Source organism: Macadamia integrifolia, chromosome 5 (assembly GCF_013358625.1).
Source record: "Macadamia integrifolia cultivar HAES 741 chromosome 5, SCU_Mint_v3, whole genome shotgun sequence".
NCBI classification, from domain to species: domain Eukaryota; kingdom Viridiplantae; phylum Streptophyta; class Magnoliopsida; order Proteales; family Proteaceae; genus Macadamia; species Macadamia integrifolia.
This window is the reverse complement of record NC_056561.1, coordinates 40228940-40248527: the sequence shown is the minus strand read 5'-3', so window position 1 is coordinate 40248527 and position 19588 is coordinate 40228940. Positions and strand designations below refer to the sequence as shown.

General features: G+C 37.4%; 3 protein-coding genes and 1 long non-coding RNA gene across 8 annotated transcripts; 3 read left to right on the top strand and 1 right to left on the bottom strand.

Moving 5' to 3' along the window:
- Window positions 1-338: 338 nt before the first annotated feature.
- Window positions 339-6333, top strand: LOC122079601 (ultraviolet-B receptor UVR8-like). Of its 3 annotated transcripts, none has more exons than XM_042646203.1 (6): window positions 339-695; window positions 3527-4241; window positions 4336-4685; window positions 4820-5221; window positions 5336-5720; window positions 5905-6333. In XM_042646203.1, exons 2-6 carry the CDS (start codon window positions 4017-4019, stop codon window positions 6139-6141), a joined length of 1599 nt encoding a protein of 532 aa, XP_042502137.1. In that variant the 5' UTR covers window positions 339-695; window positions 3527-4016; the 3' UTR covers window positions 6142-6333. The 3 variants fall into 3 exon arrangements, with proteins under 3 accessions (XP_042502137.1, XP_042502136.1, XP_042502140.1); XM_042646202.1 differs by having other exon boundaries at window positions 339-704; XM_042646206.1 differs by lacking the exon at window positions 339-695 and adding an exon at window positions 2696-2855.
- Window positions 6334-10905: 4572 nt separating this feature from the next.
- LOC122079957 (serine/threonine-protein kinase AFC2) lies at window positions 10906-15383 on the top strand. Of its 3 annotated transcripts, XM_042646766.1 has the most exons (12): window positions 10906-11200; window positions 12041-12230; window positions 12808-12834; window positions 13060-13213; window positions 13324-13372; window positions 13470-13584; window positions 13844-13935; window positions 14133-14289; window positions 14383-14447; window positions 14547-14644; window positions 14781-14883; window positions 15017-15383. In XM_042646766.1, the coding sequence occupies exons 1-12, from the start codon at window positions 11102-11104 to the stop codon at window positions 15173-15175; spliced, it is 1308 nt and encodes a 435-aa protein (XP_042502700.1). In that variant the 5' UTR covers window positions 10906-11101; the 3' UTR covers window positions 15176-15383. The 3 variants fall into 3 exon arrangements, with proteins under 3 accessions (XP_042502700.1, XP_042502701.1, XP_042502702.1); XM_042646767.1 differs by lacking the exon at window positions 12041-12230 and having other exon boundaries at window positions 10911-11200; XM_042646768.1 differs by lacking the exons at window positions 10906-11200; window positions 12041-12230; window positions 13324-13372; window positions 13470-13584 and having other exon boundaries at window positions 12239-12834.
- A 460-nt stretch (window positions 15384-15843) lies between these two features.
- On the bottom strand, window positions 15844-16781 carry LOC122079958. Its single transcript, XM_042646770.1, has 2 exons — window positions 16063-16781; window positions 15844-15971 (listed from the first exon to the last, which is right to left on the bottom strand). The coding sequence occupies exons 1-2, from the start codon at window positions 16417-16419 to the stop codon at window positions 15939-15941; spliced, it is 390 nt and encodes a 129-aa protein (XP_042502704.1). The 5' UTR covers window positions 16420-16781; the 3' UTR covers window positions 15844-15938.
- LOC122079959 lies at window positions 16480-16860 on the top strand. The gene is made up of 2 exons (XR_006140567.1): window positions 16480-16544; window positions 16776-16860. It is a non-coding gene; the product is annotated as an uncharacterized LOC122079959 (long non-coding RNA).
- Window positions 16861-19588: the final 2728 nt, after the last annotated feature.

The window sequence follows — 19588 nt, the reverse complement described above, 5'->3', positions numbered from 1 at the left end:
TGTTTAGTAATCAATCGAACCGATCTTGGTCTCAAACTTCAACCTATCAGTTCAGGTTGGACGTACCGGCTCGGACTAACTTTTGACACCTACCGCTCTACTGGTCCATATTGGTTTTGGACTTCTGGTAATTCTTACAGGTTAGGCCTGTAAATATATAGATTTCTGGTGTTATTACCGGCTCGGGCTAACTTTTGACACCTACCACTCTACTGGTCCATATTGGTTTTGGACTTCTGGTAATTCTTACAGGTTAGGCCTGTAAATATATAGATTTCTGGTGTTATTAATTACAACATTTTTTTGATTGTGCTTTTGAAAACGTTTCAGTAAGCGTCAGCGGAAACAATAAAACATGAACAAGAGGAAACCAGCATGAGCAGACATCCTTTTGCCACCGAAGATAAGGATTAAAAAGTTAGGGGGAGCGGTGCGACATGCACGGAAATCTCAATTTCTTAAATCTCTGTAGTGAATTTCAGAAGGAATTTGCTTTTAACATCTCTATTGATTGTCTTCTGTGAATCAAATTCACGTTTTTTTCTCCTTTTTTCCTTCTGATTTCATCATCTTCTATCTAAACTACTAGTGCCGTTTCTGCGATCATCAAGATGAAGTGTTTGAGGGAATTTCCTCACACTTATAGAGATCTTCGTCTTAGTTGCAGACGAACGTTATCTCTTGGCATCCATCAGGTATCAGAGGTAGATCTTTCTTCTTCTAGTTCATATCTGGCATGATCTTACCATTTCTCCTTTTTTTGTAGCTCCGATCTTGTGAATTTTAGTTATATTTTGATTTCCTTCGTCTGGTTTTGATTATTATCGTTCATCTCGAGTTTTGCTCTTTGCTGTGCTCTCTTTATTCCAGAATTTGTTGTTCTTTTGTTCAATTCCCCCCCTCCCCCCTTTTTGATAATCTATCCTACGTTACAGTTTTGGTTTCTTTCTTTTAATTACCTTATCGTACTCTGATCTCTGTTTGGTTTATTTTTCTACAGTTTATATTGTCAAACATTTCTTTCATAGTAAGAGTGCCTTCTGTTTTTGTTGCAAGCTTTTTATTGTTTCACTTAGACATTAATTAGATCATCTTTTTCTGTGGATTTTTAGCATGGCTAATTTTCCAGTTTTAGCTGTTCACTGTGTCTATTATTACGTTCATGTAAACCTTATTTCTTTTCTTTTCTTTTTTTGAAGATTTCGTTATGGGATTTTTGAGCTTCTTATCTCACTGGAGAAACCATGGTTGTATTAGCATGTTTGGCACTTTTTTTTTTCTCTCTCTCTGCAACTGCATGCATTATTTTCTTTACGGCGTCCTTTTATTGCTGGAAAAATTCTTCTTCCTGTCGCAAGCTTTCTTTGTTATAATCCTGTATAGTTGCTTTTCTTCCCTTTATGAGATGTCAAATTGTCAATAATTACTCTGTTTCTCAATTTAATATTAGTAGGTCCAAAATAATTGATCACCTAGACTGAAAGCGAACAGGAAACTATAAAGTTCCCGACCAACCTAATTGACCTGGTTGTGCTGCATGCTTGAAGTTGCAAAACTGGCAACATAAATTTCAAATGTCCACATGAACATCGTTAGATGGGTGGCGTTTATGTTAAGAGAGAGAGAGAGACAGTTGAACCCAACAAAGTCATCCCAAAAGGTAATGAGTGCAATGAGAAGCATCTCAAAGCATAAGATTGAGGGTTGAAGGCAAAGGATTTGGAACATTTAGTAAAGCGGTGAAGAGAGCTCTAGTTACTTGAGGCTTGAGCTGAAGTACCACGCGTTTCATCACAGTTGCTGTTCTTTATCAAGCTCTCATGGCTGTTTGATCTTATGTAAATATTAGATTCAGTAATTATTACCTTTTTCATACTTTTCTTGGGGAGTTTGAGGATCCCCATTTCCCCATTGAGGCTTATTGCTTTGGAAGTATGGGCATCATGATGATCTTTTTTTATTTTGTTGGTTTTTCTTTTTCTTTTTATTGTTTCTTTCTCTTTAGTAATATAATAACATCATTAATTCAGAAGTAAAACCTTACCCTCTGCAAATTGCTGGATCCAAATTTCAGACACAGTCTAGTCCCTTGTCCAAGGTTGTTCAATGTAATTCATAGCTGGGCTTTTTTAAAACATGAGTTCTTTGAGACAGACATCTGCCTATTACACTAGTTACTGCCTTTTCCTTTGAATGTCTTTTGAAGAGTTAAAATAAAAATGGAAATCCTGTTCTTTTTCTTCGCAAAATCTCTTTCATCACAATCCAACCATGAAATTGAATCCCTAAAGTATGCAACGTTTTTAAGGTGGCTCTAGCGAGGGTTGAGATGTTATTGATTGGTGCAATTGATTTCTAGGAATAATCATCTCCTCTTGTGTTTGAATTTCGCATTTGATTTTATTTTTCCTCAATTTTCTACAACAAAAATGTGAATGGAATTTTTTTTTTGTTTTTGTTGTCAATTGATTGTTCTGTTGTTGAAGGCCTCGAGGGAATCGTTGATTGAAATATTTGATTGATATTGGATATGTATCTTAGATGCAACAGTTGTATTCAGCTTCCCTTGTTTTGCTAGTGTTTAGATTTTGAATGTTGGCATGTGCTCCTTTGATGTTTGATTTAATATTTTCAGTCCTTGTCTATTTTACTGAACTGAAGAAAGAAAAATCCTCTCTGTTGTGGGTAATCGAAGGGTGTCAATTTGGAACCTGAACGCGAATCATCCCTCTAAAACTCGGTACTGGACCGTTCCATCAATAAACAGGATGGCTCTTGGACAGGATTCCTAATAGTACCAGTACATACAGGTTAGGTTCCGGATGAAACCGGAACTGCCAGGATGGTTTCTAAGGGTATATTTCATCTTTTTGTGTTCAAGTTTCATGGCTGTAGTTTGATGCATTTGAGTGGCTTTTCTCTTATGGAGGTTTCTGCTGATGGACCTATAGTTCTAATACTATAAACTTTGTTTGGTGATGGCACTAAAGCTATATTGGGGTTGGTTTTTTTGCTCATCATTAATTCTTAGGTTTTTTTTTTTTTTTTTTTTTTTTTTTTTTTAATGAAGCATGCATGTGATCTTAAGATAGTTTGAAGAAGTAAAACCATGAAATTCATCATGGTTTTGTATTCTGAAGTTGCTTTCTAAAGTAAGGGACACCTTAGATCTCAGATAATGAAAATATCCATAACATTAATAATGGAACCATCTCGTTAGGAACCATTGAAGTTATTCTCCCTTTTCTATAATGCCTACAATTGTTTAGGAACTGGTAACATCCCGTTAATAATCGGGACTGGGACTTAGGTTTGGTCCTGTTAACTAAGCAGGATGGTTCTGGGATTTGCACCTTTGGTACTGATACCAGTACGGATGTCCCGAATACTGTGGACTGTCTTGATTGGTACCCTACTGGGCACTGGTTCTTTTTTGTTCTGATTTTTTTCCATTTTCAGTTCATCGGTCCATTGCTTCTACTGACTGAGATCTTTGTTCATCATCTTTTAAACACTGTATCTACAGGTTTGCGACAGTTGATCATTTCATCCAACCCAGTACTTGGGATCTGGCTCTGTGCTTTCCTTGTCATTGGCTGGGTCTGAAGTAGCTCAAACATCAGCGGGTTTCTTTCTAATTGATGAAAAAAAAATTCCTACTCACCATCAAATGCTTGACTGAGTAATTATATGACACACTCAATCTAAATGGAGAATTGGGAATTTATTCCTCATTGTTATAAAAGGTGAAGTTGGTGGCCGTGTTTCTCCTTTTTCTCTAAATAAAGTGGTGTCAATGGAAAATAGATGATCAATTTGTAATAGAGTTTTGTCGATTCTTCTGGCAAAGTCACTTGATCAAGTGAAAAAGAGAAGTAAGGAACTGTGGATTTTAGATGGTTTTCAAGAGTTTGTGGACAGCGGGAAGAGAGCATTAGAATTCTGGTGCTGTAATTTCACACGACCCAGATCTCTTATACCCAGCTTAGTCCGGGCACTGCAAGCTTGCAGTGCCCATGGCTGCAACAGGGGGTGGAACCCCATCCATTCAATACCATAACATTGTTGAACAACCTGTCGCTGCTATTGTTTCCCCTCCATTACCTGCATTTCAGTGCCACCAACGTCATTGCTTTGGGGAATCCATTCCTGGAGAGTTCCCTTTGGCTGCCAACCCTTCTATCGTTCTCCATTTCCTCACAGGTTGTAATATGGACCCTCGAGATCTTGCAAAACTTGAGGCAAGTTGCTCTGCTTCTATTCTATTTGAGCACAAAAAACTCTTTTCTGGGTTAGAATTGATAATGCTGCTGATTATTGTGGATATTATTGCAGACAACATGTGCTTTCTTCAGGCGACCAGCACATTTCCCCCCTGATTTTGGCCTATCTATATCGGAGTTGGCTGCTCTTGATATGTGCCACAAGAGGGCCATATTTAAGCCAATGACAGCAGAAGAGCGAGATCTTCTGAAGCATAGATGTGGGGGTTCGTGGAAGCTGGTCTTAAGATTTCTGCTGGCTGGAGAAGCATGTAGCAGGAGGGAGAAATCACATGCAATAGCAGGCCCAGGTCATAGCATTGCTGTAACATCAAAAGGTGCAGTGTATTCTTTTGGGTCCAACAACACAGGCCAGCTTGGGCATGGCACATTGGAAGAGGAATGGCGGCCTCGGCAAATCAGGTTCATTAATTCCTTCACTCCTCTATAATCCAGTATATTTGAATAAAAAAATGAGAAAACTATTTAAAGAAGCAAACGAAGAGAAGACATGGGAAGGAACAATGATTGAACAGATTCTCGTTGATGCCCTACAGATGCTTGCAAGGAATTCGAATTATTCAAGCTACAGTTGGGGTTGGTAGGACAATGCTGATAAGTGATGTTGGGAGGGTGTATGCATTTGGAAAGGATTCCGATGGAGACATTGAATCGGGAGGAGAAGGAACTAGATTAGTTACTACCCCACAACTTGTTGAGTCCTTAAAGGACATATTTGTCGTTCAGGCTGCGATTGCAAATTTCTTCACAGCTGTTCTCTCTAGAGAGGGCAGAGTCTATACAATATCTTGGGGCAATGATGCCAAACTTGGTCATCAAACAGAACAAAATGATCAAGAGCCACATCCTCTGTTGGGGCCTCTGGAGAACATACCTGTGGTGCAAATTGCGGCTGGGTATTGTTACCTCCTAGCTCTAGCTTGTCAACCTAGTGGCATGTAAGTATGCTGGTACTAAGTAATTACTTGTCACCTATGAACCAAAATCACTTATTTCTCTGAATTTGCAGATTGTTGTTCGGTTGTCTTCTCATTTCCATGCATTATTATTAGGTCTGTATACTCTGTGGGGTGCGGTTTAGGGGGAAAGCTTGGTCATGGCTCAAGGACAGATGAGAGGTACCCTCGATTGATTGAACAATTCCAGGTTCTTAATCTTCAACCAGTAGTGGTTGCAGCTGGTGCTTGGCATGCTGCTGTAGTGGGCCAGGATGGACGAGTCTGCACTTGGGGTTGGGGGCGTTATGGATGTTTGGGTCATGGGAATGAAGAGTGTGAATTGGTTCCAAAGGTTGTGGAAGGTTTAAATAATGTGAAAGCTGTTCATGTTGCGACGGGGGACTACACAACTTTTGTGGTGTGTGAAAGTGGTGATGTGTACTCATTTGGATGTGGCGAATCATCTAGTCTCGGACACAATATTTTGCCTGATGGACAGGTTTGAATTCTCATACTTTACCGATTTATGGTGGTTTAATTGTGTTCGTGTCTTATTAGCCAGTGTAGATCTCTTTGTGGTTTGACTGGACTAGAATGCTGAAGACGGAATTCTAATTACTTTCTTATATCATCTGAGTTGATGATGAATCATGTTTTGGTTGTGTTTTGATACTGGTCAATAGGGAAATAGGCATACAAATGTGTTGAACCCAGAGCTGGTGATGTCACTGAAGCAGGTGAAGGAGCGAGTTGTACAAATCAGCCTCACCAATGCTGTTTATTGGAATGCCCATACTTTTGCACTAACCGAATCAGGAAAGTTGTATGCATTTGGTTCAGGTGACAAAGGGCAGCTGGGTGTAGAACTTGACCAGAGTGAGAGGGGGAATCCAGAGTGTGTTGATATTGATCTTAGTTAACAATTAATGACTTCATCCTCTTCCTCACTGCCACCCTCTTGAGTAGTTTCTGACTTATTCTCATCACTATCGTCATCGTCATCATTGATACAACTGGTTTAGTGTTCAGATTTACTTGTTTATTCTGTATATAGAAAGAACTAAACGTTACATCTGTTTATTTTTGTATATAGAAAAGGAAACTATTTTTTATATGCTTTAGTCAAGTTTTCATCTTTTACTCCTCCCTACTTTTTTGACTTGCTATTTATTTTCTTTCATCAATTCTTTCTTCTGCATATTGTGGTCGAGCCCATTGTTTACCATCCACAGGGCTAAAGCAAGCATTGAGAATGGAGTTTGTATTTTTTGAAGATATATTGAAGAAGAGAAACACTACCAGCAGATGCAGACATCACCCAAAGTCCCACATCATATGGAAAGCAAGGGTAAGGTGATCAATGGTTTATTTTTTTCTTTTTTTTTGGGTTAGGTACAGTTGCTTTGCTATCTTCTTTTGTGTTCACTAATCGATCAGGAAGTTGTTAAACCAACATCCCATCCAGATTGTAAATCTTACCATTTCACTATCTACAAAAAGGCAAACGTTTGTTAGATTATTGAGTGAGAAGATCTAATAGATGATGAGAAAGCGCTCTTCTCTCCATAAAATCAAAGTAATCTTGATTCAGCCAATAACCAATCAGTGGGTATTAAACCAAGTTCCCCACCCAGGTTGGTAGGAGTAAACACAGCCCAATCGTAGGCCTTGCCACAAGTTCATTATAGCAAAAGTGAATGTGGGAATCTTGATCCAACCACTACACCACCTCCTTGGCATTCAGCTCTAGCTTTAGGTTGCCCATTTGCCTTCAAAACTGGCACTTTTGGATGGGCCATTTTCAGAACAGATTCTGGGTCTAGAACACGTTCGAAAGTGAGAAATAGAGACGAATTAATTTTTGAATGCTTTTTTAGATATTTTGAGGATTCGTACTAAATACAATCTTAGTTTCTTTAAGGTGAATAATAACCTCTCTTTTTTCCCAATGGATTTGGAGGAGTAACATGCATTGAACACCCTCGCCAGTCGCCACTGAATAAGTTTGCATTGGTCGTTATATATATTCTAGGTGGATGAGATGCTTATTCCCATGAGATGAATACTAGCCCTTCAAGTTCACTGCTCCAAGTTCAAATATTAGAATCAGATTCAGCGAAATTGGCCAAATCAAATTGGAATTGATGCCCACTAATACCGATTACACCCAGTTCTCAAAATGGCAAATGGAATTGGCTAAGCACATTGCGTCGATCTTATTTCATGGCTATTACTCCTCCCTTTGGTCACCAAAAAATTTTAGAAAGTGAAGGGACCTTACCTTTTGTGGTTTTTTCTATAAGATTATTGAGCTAATAACATAAACCTGATCTTCTATAAAAATAATTCTAAAGAAATTTGTATCCACTCTTCTCAATCCTTTTTTTTTTTTTTTTGAGAGGGTTCCTTGAAAGGCAAATAGCCCATGCGTAATGGGGACGCATGAAGAAGTATCGATAAGGATGGAGGATTTACACCTTTCATGAGGGTGGAGCACTCATTTCACCCCTTTGTGTCCAAGCATATCGGTCGTGTTGCTTTTCAGGTTTCTTTTCTCTTTTTTTAACAAAAAATAAAGCATGTCTTGAATTTAGATGTGCGGGCATGCATAAGAGAGAGAGAGATAGAGGTACGTAGATTTGTACTTGAGAGAGAGATGAACACTAACTTAGCATAGTGGTGGAAATTTCGGCTTGAAGAGTTGGCGCCCAGGGAAAGAGGTTGTGGGATTGAATCATGTCGTATGTATGTGTGAATGGGTGAGCGTGTGTAGGAGTAGACTCGCCATTGGCCAGCAGTGCTCAATAGAATAGTAGCACAAAAAAAAAAAAAAAAAATACTTACTTGGTCTTCTCCCACATGTACTCCTATTCCTATGTGGTAAAAGTGAAGTATTATACCTCACTAGGCATAGTAATGGGAAGAAGAAAAAAACTCATAAACAATTTAGAGGAATCTAGAATATTCTAGGAGCTCCAGACTGTAGAGTCTTCCTTACCATTTGTGCAATTCTAAAAGTTTTGAAAGAGTTTTTGTTTGAAAAATAGGACCTAAAAAATATGTTTTCTTTTTAAAGGGAATCATGAAAAATCTTCCCTTTCATCACATATTTATACAAAAATGAGGCATTTTATGATTTTGGTCTCCCATTTTAGAATGTATTAAAAACCAACATTGGCATAGTGAAACCAACAAACACTATCAAACAAATCTAAAATCGAACCAAATTGATTCTTTATTAGACTAGTTTCAATTCAAGGTATTATGAAACAGGTTGAAAACCAAACCACACCGGACTAAAAGTGATTATATATATATATATATATATTACAAATGTAAAAACTAAAAAAATTAATGAAGTTCAAGCTTAATTATATGCATCTTTTTAAAGGTGTTGATGTCAATAAACTTAAATATAATGGCAGATAGTAGGTTATGTCACATTATGCTTAACTTTTCTTTGAGAGGGGTTCCAACACTACTACTGTGGGGAGGAATCTTTGCATCCCACTAATATGTGTCTTGAAAAAATTTATATCTATGTGTGATCTACTTTTTTAGAGTAAGTGAGAAAAAATTATATAAAAAAAAATGTGAGAAAAAAATTTTTTTTTTTTTGGTAAAGTGAGAGAAAACTATACACTAACATAGTGACAACCTTTCTGCCCTTTAAATTTTTTTTAAAAATTAATGCTTAAAATATTGCAAAAGAACAAATCATTTTGGTGAAAATTTTGTGAGGAAGAATACTCTCATTACTATCTCATTACTAGTGATTTGACCTTGTATTGGATTTGTGTCATGACTTATGTGGTTCTCAACCATATTTCTCAACCATATTGTTAGTATATATGTTTCTTACTATATTTCATGGTATAATATATGTACTTGTATTTTCAAAAAATATTATTTTATGATGTTTAAGCAAGCATATGAAAAATTCACAGATTATATGACTCCGAATTAAACACACATAATACATGATTTAATGTAAAAAAAAAAAAAACAGTCTCTTATGTTGCTTGCTCTAGCTCCGAATGACAAGACCTCTAACTTCATCTCTCTCCAACATAGAGAGGCAGGCCCAAACATAACCCAATTTGATATTAAACTGATATGAAACCAATACCAATCTACAAATAACAAAAAATGTGTTTTTTTAGCTTCTCATAATTATAATTAGGGAATTATGGTAAAGAAAACTGATATCAGACTGATACAAGGAATTACAACAAACCAAATCCAAATTGATACAACCCATTCTGACATTGAAACCTATTTAATCGAACCAAAATCAGACAAAACTGACCGATTAACACCCATTCACTCTGTTTTATCCCAAAAAAAAAAAAAAAAAAAAAGGTAAAAAATCTTCAAAGAGTTGGTATCAACCAATATACATCCGATTTCGATCACTCAAAGTATGATAAAAAAGTGAAGCTGGGACCTCAGAACATTGTTAGATGTATATCGGTCTCATATGGATCTATATTGGTATCAGTTGTGATCAATATCGGTCCAATATCAAATCGATGAACCGTAAAGAAATGATAAAAAAAAAAAAATGATTTTTCACCAAAATACACTCAATTCGGTATCGAATACTGATCCTCGAATCCAAATCCTCTCCAGCGTGCCTATGTGCCCAACATGCATCGAACTTTTGACAGTATTTGGCACGCATCACAGCCGTCAGATGCTCGCTGGACGCACTAGAGAGAATCTGTTCCTACAGACCTTTTGAGTCTCAAACCATGCCCTGGAAGAATATAGAAAAAGCTAATCCAACCATGGTTAGAAAGGCTAACGGCTAACCGAGGTTGAGAACATCTGGTCCTATCATAAGGAATAAAGTAAGTGGAGCAACTATTAAAAAAAATAAAAAGAGAAATTTATATCCCTTCTCCTGTACTTTATTCTCATTACATTTCATTTCTTATATTTTTAAAAATTACATAATCCTTCCTTGTCTTATGTTAGCTTTTATTAAAATACTTACACCGTTAAGTTAGATTAATATTTTTATAATACCCAGTTTACCCTTCAACTTTGTCAAAAGACTATTTCATCCTTTCTAATCACAAAGCCCTGATGTACATGAAAACTTCCACTTTAACCACTTGCCCCTTCTCTATCTTTTATGCATCTCTATCTTCTTTAGCGAAAGGTGAATTGATGAAAAACTTCGACGATATTCGAGTGTTAACTAACGTTAACTTGTTAACTTTAAGTGTCAAAACCTTATTTATGATTGAAAAAATCTAAAACCGATGATGTCCAAATGATAACTGACGGCCTTCACCATTGCATGATCATTACCTCACCTTTACCGGAGATGGTGACTACCTTTTTCACAATACTTAGATTTTCATTATCCTAAATCTTCTCTTTTCAATTTGGTGGAAAATTGTTTTAAGAAACAATAAAGGTAAAATAAGTATCTGATTTGTGGTTGAATTACAAAAGGTTAAAATCGTCTTTTACAATTCAAAATTAACAACACGCTGACAACCATCTGACAGGAGAGAATTATATAATTTGTAAAAATATAGGGGAAGATATGTAATAAAAGCAAATTTAAGAGGAAGGGATGTAAATTACTCAAAATAAAAATAAAAAAAGTTCAGAGGAGAGGATTATGTAATACTGAACATGAACAAATACATGTCACCAAAAAAAAAAAAAACATATATATGTGGGACACACAAGTCGCGACACGTACTGCAACTCAAGTCTCAACCGCTCACGCTTCAGCTAGGGTTAGGTATTAGGGTTTCGTGATTCTTCCGCCGAAGAACATTATAGACATTACCGTTCTTGATCTTTTCCGATTTCGTTCACGTTTGCTATCGATCTGCGTGCGAGTGCCTCTCAGCGATCATGGAGATGGAGTGTTTGACAGAGTTTCCTCACACTCATATGGATCGGCGGCCAAGGAAGAGGCCGAGGCTAGCTTGGGATGTCGCACAAGCACCAAAGGTAGATCTTTTTTTCTATGATATTCCGTTTCTTTGTTTTCTCTGGATAGATCTTGTCGGTTTTGTTTGGTGAGGCAAGTTTTCTGTCTCTTTTCTTCTCATCCCGCTCCACTCATGTTTGACGAAACGACGAACTATAATTTTTTGAGATCTAAAACTTCTGAGTTGTGGAATTTTGCGTTTCCCCCTCCCCCCCACACTGCAATTTCTCTAGGATTTCGTACAACTCTCCACCCACCCCTGAGTTTACCCATCTTTCCTCTATATATGCGCCTCAGTTTTGGTAACGATTCTTTTTTTTTTTTTTCCGAATTTTTTTTTTTTTTTTTTGGTCCTGGTGGCGTTTTTGCTTATTCTCTTGGTATCGAATATTATTTTTTTATCATATTTGGTCAATAGTTGAGACCTAATCGAGGTTTGGAATGATAGAAACTCAGATTTCGCGCTCGATATGCTTCCCTGAACAGTTATTGCTTGGATTTCCTTTTTATTATGCAGAGTAAAGGTTGCAAGCGATTTTTTTTTTTTTTTGGGGGGGGGGGTTGGGGGGAGGGGGAGGATGGGGTGGGTTAAGTGGGAAATAATTGTTGTTGAAGCCCGTTTGTGGAGGTTCTTATTATCTTGAGAAACTATTTCTTATTTCGTGATTTTCTTTCTTACCTTGTTGCAAATATTATGTTTTATGTGGTAAGCTCTCTCTATTTTCTTCTGTGTGGTTATTTCTTAACTCCATATGATACGATGATAATGACTAAGGGATTTATGTTGGAAGGGAATAATGAAGTGAGATCGAAGTTATTAATTATGACTGTGTGGCATATGAATGGATGCCTTTGTGTAGGCTCAGCCAGGAATGTTTTGTGGCCAAGAGATTGGAAATCTGACAAGCTTTGCACCTTCGAGGGCCCCCTCAGACCATACTAGTTCTCTGTTTGTAAAGGGAGTCGCTCGAAATGGTTCTCCTCCTCGGCGAGATGATGACAAAGATGGGCATTACATTTTTGCGCTTGGAGAAAATTTAACTTCTCGCTGTAAATACACTTGATCACCATTGAAACAATATCTTTGTATTTGTTTAGGTGGATTGATCGTCTGGAAACGGTTACTTTTTTTAAAAATTATTTAGTATTTTTTTAATGATTTTTTTGGTCAATATATATTTTTTTTCCAATTTTTTCAGTAATGATAAATTTAGAGACCAACAAATTTTTAAATGGGTTTTTTCATTAAATTTCAGCAAAATGAAATATGTTTGATAGATTTCTGAACCTACTAGATCTGCTAAAAACTTTTGACAATAAAGTTTTAAGAAGATTGTTCAGAATCAAATTGTTAGTTTTGATACTTCTCTAGCACTTGCTACAAAATTGTTTGAGTCAATCTCTCAGAAGTTGTTGTACTGTTTTTGTCATCAATTTTACAAGTATTAATCCTTTATGAAGATTTTGGCTGTTACCTATCCCCTAATGTAGATTATGTGTCTATGCATTCCTGTACTTAAACGCACGCGTACAAACATGCACCAATTACTTGAACTGTTAGTTCACAATTGGTCCTTTGTTCTTACTGACGTTGCTCTGTTTTGGGTTTTTGTTTATGTATTTGCAGATCGGATTCACAGCAAAATGGGTGAAGGTTAGTTTTAGTTGATCATCCCTTTTTCTGCCCGACTGATATTCATAAGCATCTTTATATATTTGTTCCCATATTGATAGCAGGCTAAAGGGTTTTAAAGCATGTTTTATATAATGTATTTTTAGTCGCATCCATCCTGCTCTTTTTATTGTTTCAAACATCAATGTGCTAATTTGTTTTTTTCTAATAGACTTGTATCTTAATTATATGTATTTTTTTTTCCAGGGACTTTTGGCCAGGTTTTAGAATGCTGGGATAGGGAGAGGAATGAAATGGTTGCCATCAAAATTGTCCGTGGTATTAAGAAATACCGGGAAGCTGCCATGATTGAAGTTGAAGTTCTTCAGCAGCTCGGGAAACATGATAAAGGGGGCAATCGGTGAGTATATTTTTTGTTACTTTGATTGCCTTTTTCATAGATGATACGGAACTGCTTTAAGGTTTAAGGTAGATTTTGTGTCAGTGGTTAAGTGGGTTTATTCTTTGCAGTTGTGTGCAAATACGGAACTGGTTTGACTATCGTAACCATATCTGTATTGTAAGTATATGATTGATTAGTGATGGCTTGCTTTCCCCAATTTCACAAATATCGTGGGGGTTAAAGACTTGTGGGTGGATTTAAATGGTTTTAACAGGTCTTTGAGAAGCTTGGACCAAGCTTATACGATTTTCTACGGAAAAACAATTATCGCGCATTTGCAATTGATCTTGTCCGCGAGCTTGGCAAACAACTATTGGATTGTGTAGCATGTGTGTAGTCAACTCTTCTGCCTGCTTCTTCTGTCATATTCAAGTTGGATAGCAACACTTCTATTATGTCGACTCTTTCCTTGAACTAATAAAGGAAATTTGGAGCTCTTCTCCTAGATCCTACTCTTTGATTTAGTTTTAGTGTTGGCAGGCGAAGTACTTTTTGTTCATTGTTACCTGATGATTTTATTTGATCCATTATCAGATATCTTGTTTTCTAGTTTTATGAATTGATATTTTGCTTTATTTTTATTTGCAGTCATGCACGATCTGCGTCTTATACATACTGACTTGAAGCCAGAGAACATACTACTAGTTTCTGCAGATTATGTTAAAGTTCCAGATTACAAGGTATTTGCAATTGTTTTATGAAAATTTACTCCAAGCAGTATTTGTTGTTTCTTACCATTGTGGTGGTTTGTTTTCATTGCACTTGCTTTGGTTCCCTTTCCATTTTCCTGTTGTCAACTCCTTTTGTTCTTGCTTTATGCTTCCGCTGGTTATAAATGTTGTAGAAGTATCAAGGCTCACTACTTTTTTTTTTTCAGGTTTCATCTCGGTCACCCAAAGATGGATCCTATTTCAAAAGGTTGCCAAAGTCGAGTGCTATTAAGGTGATTGATTTTGGCAGCACAACATATGATCACCAAGATCATAGCTACATTGTATCAACAAGGCATTATCGTGCACCTGAAGTTATTTTTGGTATGCTTTGTTCTACACTTCTCCGCTATTGTATGGATATGAATTGATGGAAGGAATCTCTTATCTCCTGTTTTACTTGGTGTTTCCTTGTAGGACTTGGTTGGAGCTATCCATGTGATATTTGGAGTGTGGGATGTATTTTGGTGGAGCTCTGTTCCGTAAGTGTTTTTCCCTACCCCTTTATATTTTACTATTTGGGGTTGTTTGTTGTGCATGGTTTTGATATGTTGCTGTTTGGAACATTTGTTGTTTTGCAGGGAGAAGCACTTTTTCAGACTCATGAGAACTTAGAGCACCTTGCCATGATGGAGAGGGTGTTAGGTCCAATTCCACAGCACATGTTGAAAAGAGTCGAGTGCGTGTATTCTCATTACTATCTCTTATCATTCAAGATGTCTTCTACTATTTTTTTCTTTTCTGGGTGGGAAGTACCAAGTTGGAGTTGCTGAAACTTGTTTTTTTGATAATCTGTTGACTTCATTATCCTGTAGTCGTCATTCGGAGAAGTATGTTAGAAGAGGTAAACTAGATTGGCCTGAGGGTGCAACTTCAAGAGAGAGCATCAAGGCCGTCTTGAAGCTCCCTCGTCTTCAGGTACTAGTCCCTGTCGGTGGATATGCATTATTGGAATAGATTCTGGCTATAGAACACATTTTGAAACCTGTTTTTCCCTATATTTTCTCGCTTTAAGAATGGGATCTCATTTTGCCTGTTATTGTTTTGTCAGAACCTTGTTATGCAGCATGTAGACCACTCTGCAGGGGATCTCATAGATCTGTTGCAAGGTCTTCTTCGTTATGATCCTGTAGATCGCTTGACTGCTCGCCAGGCTCTCAGACATCCTTTTTTCACAAGAGACCACGACAGGAGGTCTTGCATATTGTAGACAGACCAAACTTCCATGGGAAGCAAGCTTGGAGGTGTGTTTGGATGATTTGGGGACATGTTCGCTTTGCGGCTTCCTCTTCTGCAAATTTGTAAAACAGTGGGTGGGACTGTAGAGAAGGTCGTCCATTCCGCATATTCCTCCATTCAAATGTACCATAACTTGTTAGATATATATATACTAGTGATTCGGTTCTTCAACTTTTCCATATCAATCTTCCATATAATTGGGAAAGATCACCTAAACCAGAAATAATCCGGCCCTTTCCAGTTAATCGTGTAGGTAAAGAAATTGCAAGTGCCCCGGACGTTTCAGTTAGAAAGTTTGAGGCAAGGTTATTAGTGGATAATCCTAGCGGGTCATCCAAATGTACGAGGAACCATTTCATGAGGAAAACAATTATTGTTTTCTTCATTTCTTGCGCACTCTAGATAAAAACAATTCAATTCTAAGGTCTCATTTGTGTTCCGGAATGATAAAATAGATTTATGGATCTCTTGGAAACAAATTAACTAAGAAATGAGATATTTCTGGGTTTGATATTAAAGCTTGGTTCTGCATTTGTGTGCTGCCAATACCCCGATTGGAGGGCTGGTCATATTGAAGGTGCATTCGGTAAATAGCCAATATGAATAATGAAAGAGACTTCCGAAATTAGATCGAGTTCGAAATGAGCCCTTGAGGTGGAAGATGACTCCATTCAGTCCAATCTGTTTCCTCAGCTTCTGGGTGACATCCATGGGGAGAGCAACTTGGCTAGAGATCATCTCAACGGCATGGAACCTCGACTGTGTTCCTGTTGCAGAGAAAGGATCGATGGCCCGAGTGGCGATGAGGGTGTTTTCATAGTAGAGCTGAAGAACCATGTAATTGAAGTCCACGCTTACCTTCTTGTTTGGATTGGTGAAATTGGCAAGGAGGGTGACATCGGCGTTAAGCAGAGAGCCTGTATCGATGTAAGCTGCCTTGAGGGTGACGCTTGAGACATCGAAACGAGGGATTCGAGGCTTGAATGTGAGGTAGATCACCAGAACGACCAAGCCTGCAACTATGATTACGAACCCCAATATGGCGAAACAGACTGCAAAGAACCAGGTGTAGGCCTTGGTTTTGCGAGGCTGGGGCACCTTAAGATCTGATCCTCCTCCTTGTTGGTTTCGTGTTTGCGCAGACGGGGATGGCGGTTGCTGCACCCGTTCCCTTGGGAACAAGTGTGGATTGAACTCAGGGTGATCGGAAGACATGGATGGGAGAAAGAGGAACTCAATTTGAAGGAAGAACTAGAAGAGATTTTAACAATCTAGGGGTTGGCAAGCCAGAGTGGAGGAGTTGTTCATTGCAACTGGGGAAGAAAGGGAAAACTCAGAAGGTAAGTAAAGAATCGGACATGGTTGGTTTTAATTGTGAGGCAAGTTTAGCATATCAAATCAACCCAGAGTCTGATCCTCCGTGGGAGACGATCCCAAAAAACGCATTTGAAAACCTTAATGGGTTTTGGATTTCGGATTCCATGTCCTTTCAGATTGGTTTCCTCATTTTCTCTATAGGTTGACCTTCCCCTTTTTTCCTTCTCCTCCTCCTGCTACTACTCATCTTGCAGAGTTCCTGTATCTGTCGAAGCTCATCACTCTTCCACTTGAAAGAACAAGGAGTTTTGAATAAATGGAAAGGGATTACCATGGTAAGGGTCTGTTTGATAACGTTTCAAGAAACGTATTTCTGTCGTTTTTGTGTCAAGAAACAATAGAAACGGAAGTGTTTGACAAACTCGCTCCGTTTCTCTTATTTTCATAAATAGAAATCAAAATTTATGGTGATTTCTGTTCTTGGAAACGGACATGACGAAACAAGTATGACTTGTTTCGTTGTTTCTAAGAACAGCTTTGGTGCCCAAAAATCATGAAATCCCGCAAATCCTTCATCGTATGAGAGTGATGTCCCGCAAACCCTTTGTCATCAATGGATTGAGGCAACACACCAACGACCTCTTCTTCTCGGCTGTGTTTTGGAGGTGGAGGCGGAGGTTCAGACCGAGCCTGGCCGTTGGTATTGGGCACTACGATGCTCCTTGCAGTTCCCTCCACCTCCCTCCTCTTCTTAACCGATTGATCTCTATCAGTCGACACTGGCATTTTCTCACTCTCATGCTCATCATTCGCAGCTGGAGGCACCCGAGCTCTACTGGATTCAAGATCCACTTGTGGTTCCGCCTCCTTAGGTTTTGGAATTGGAATAATCTGACCAGAATCACTTGCATTCGTCTCACCAAAGAACCTCGCTCTGAATCCAGTCCTCTTGGCCCACGACGATGGCATTGCAGTGGCCTCGGTTGCTGGCGGCCATGGTCCTGGCCTCAGTTGTCTTGTTGGGTCGGAGCTCGCCATTGAAACCCCCACTAGCTAAAGCTGCTTCACTGGATAACAAATGCATAAAATGCCTGTAGATTTGATCTCTATCAACTAGTATTTAGGGTTCTTGAGAGATGTTTCCAAACTAGTATATTGAACTGGTTAGCTTAGCTGCTTAGGGTTTTGAGAAAGGAAGGGAAGGTGAATTTCTGGGTAAGCTGCTACTTTCAGTGCCCAAAGAGAGAGAGAATGGTGTGCACGTTGGAACGGAGAAACGCCAAAACGTTGAACAAGAGTTTTGTTCAAATCAATTATCAAACACCTTCTTTTCCGTTTCTGTTTCCAAAAATTGCAGAAACGTTATCAAACGGGCCCTAAGTGCTAGTCATGAGTCCGATATTATTATTATTATTATTATTATTATTATTATTATTATTATTATTATTATTATACTTCAAAGGTTCAAATCGGAGAGTTAATTCAATATCGTTGATTATTATTATTATTTTACTTCAAAGGTTCAAATCGGAGAGTTAATTCAATATCGTTGATTATTATTATTATTTTACTTCAAAGGTTCAGATCGAAGAGTTAATCGTGTTAATCGTCTCTTTGTAAAGGTTTCAAAGTCATACTTGATAGTTGATACAAGGTCTAAGTTATGCATGTCCTCACTTGAAGTCATTTTAGGTTTTACCTCTAGTTTTTATAAATCTTTTAATTTGAATCAATAACTCTTTATGAAGCATCCAATTGCCTTTGTTGAATATGGTCATGTCAAACAACTTTCTCCTAGCTTATGATGCATCATAGGAATTCTTAAACCTAATATGATCATTCCTTTCCTCCTAAAAAAACAAGATCATTCCTTACTTTTATCTTTCCAAGTTTTACTATTCATTCATTTCAGCATCCTCATCTCCGTTATACTGAGTTTATCTATATAATACTTCTGAATTACCTTACATTTCGCACCATACAAATGATCAAAACCAACCCTTATTCTTTCTAGGAAATTACAACATAACTTTTATAAATTATTACTATTAGTATTAATTAGGATTAAATATGCATCTTAAATGGATCCTAGCAGTTTCGTCTCACTAGTTCCTCATTAGTCTTTCAGTTTTAGAATTGTTGGGAAACCATCCTAAAATCGTCCCCTGGCCATTAATAGTATCAGTCTCAAATTTACACCCTTAATCTTCATCACTATTAATAGAACCATTATGATTGGATTCATCATGTTGAATTTTTATTTCCATCAATATCACATAATTTGACATTTTCCATTGAAGAACATTAATTCTATCACCATTGATGGTAAGGGGAACCTGCATTTCCCATCTAACTTTTCTAGCCATCAATGTGGAAGAGAGTTTATTTGGAAAACTATACTTATTTTCATCCCATTGTAACACGAAAATTTTCCTTTGTCCTGCATATTTTGTGCTTTTCTTTTGCTTCCATTTCTAAACGAGCAAGTGGAGTCATGTCAAGAAAACTAAAAAGGTAAAATCAAACGTAGCCACATATTTCAGCCCATCAAGGTGGATTTTTTGGGGTTTTCGTTTGGTCACTTTTTTCTTTTGGTGGGGGTGGGGGTGGGGGTGGGGGTGGGGTTTTAGTATTGATTTCTATAAGGTGATTCATATTGGTTTGGCAAGTGTTTGATCTTCATAATTGATCAATATCGTATCAATTGAATGGTACAAATTAGGAGTAAAAAAAAAACATTTTTAAAGTGAAACAGGGGTATTTATCTAATATCATAATGTTTTGGGAATGATCGATACCCATTTCAATATCATGTGTGGAGTTAATGAAGATTATTTGAATTAAAAATTAATAAAATAATATAAATTTAAATGTTAAAAAAATAAGATGTAAATTTATTCTAATCCTTATTAATAATAACTGTGTGATTAACTTAAAATCTTACAAACATTACTTCATTTTCCACTTAATAGGTTTTAACAGAAAAGTATGACCCAAAAGTAAATTTACTTAAAAAAAAAAATTTCAATTACTATCTTATATTTTTTTAACAACCCCACCTCCCAAA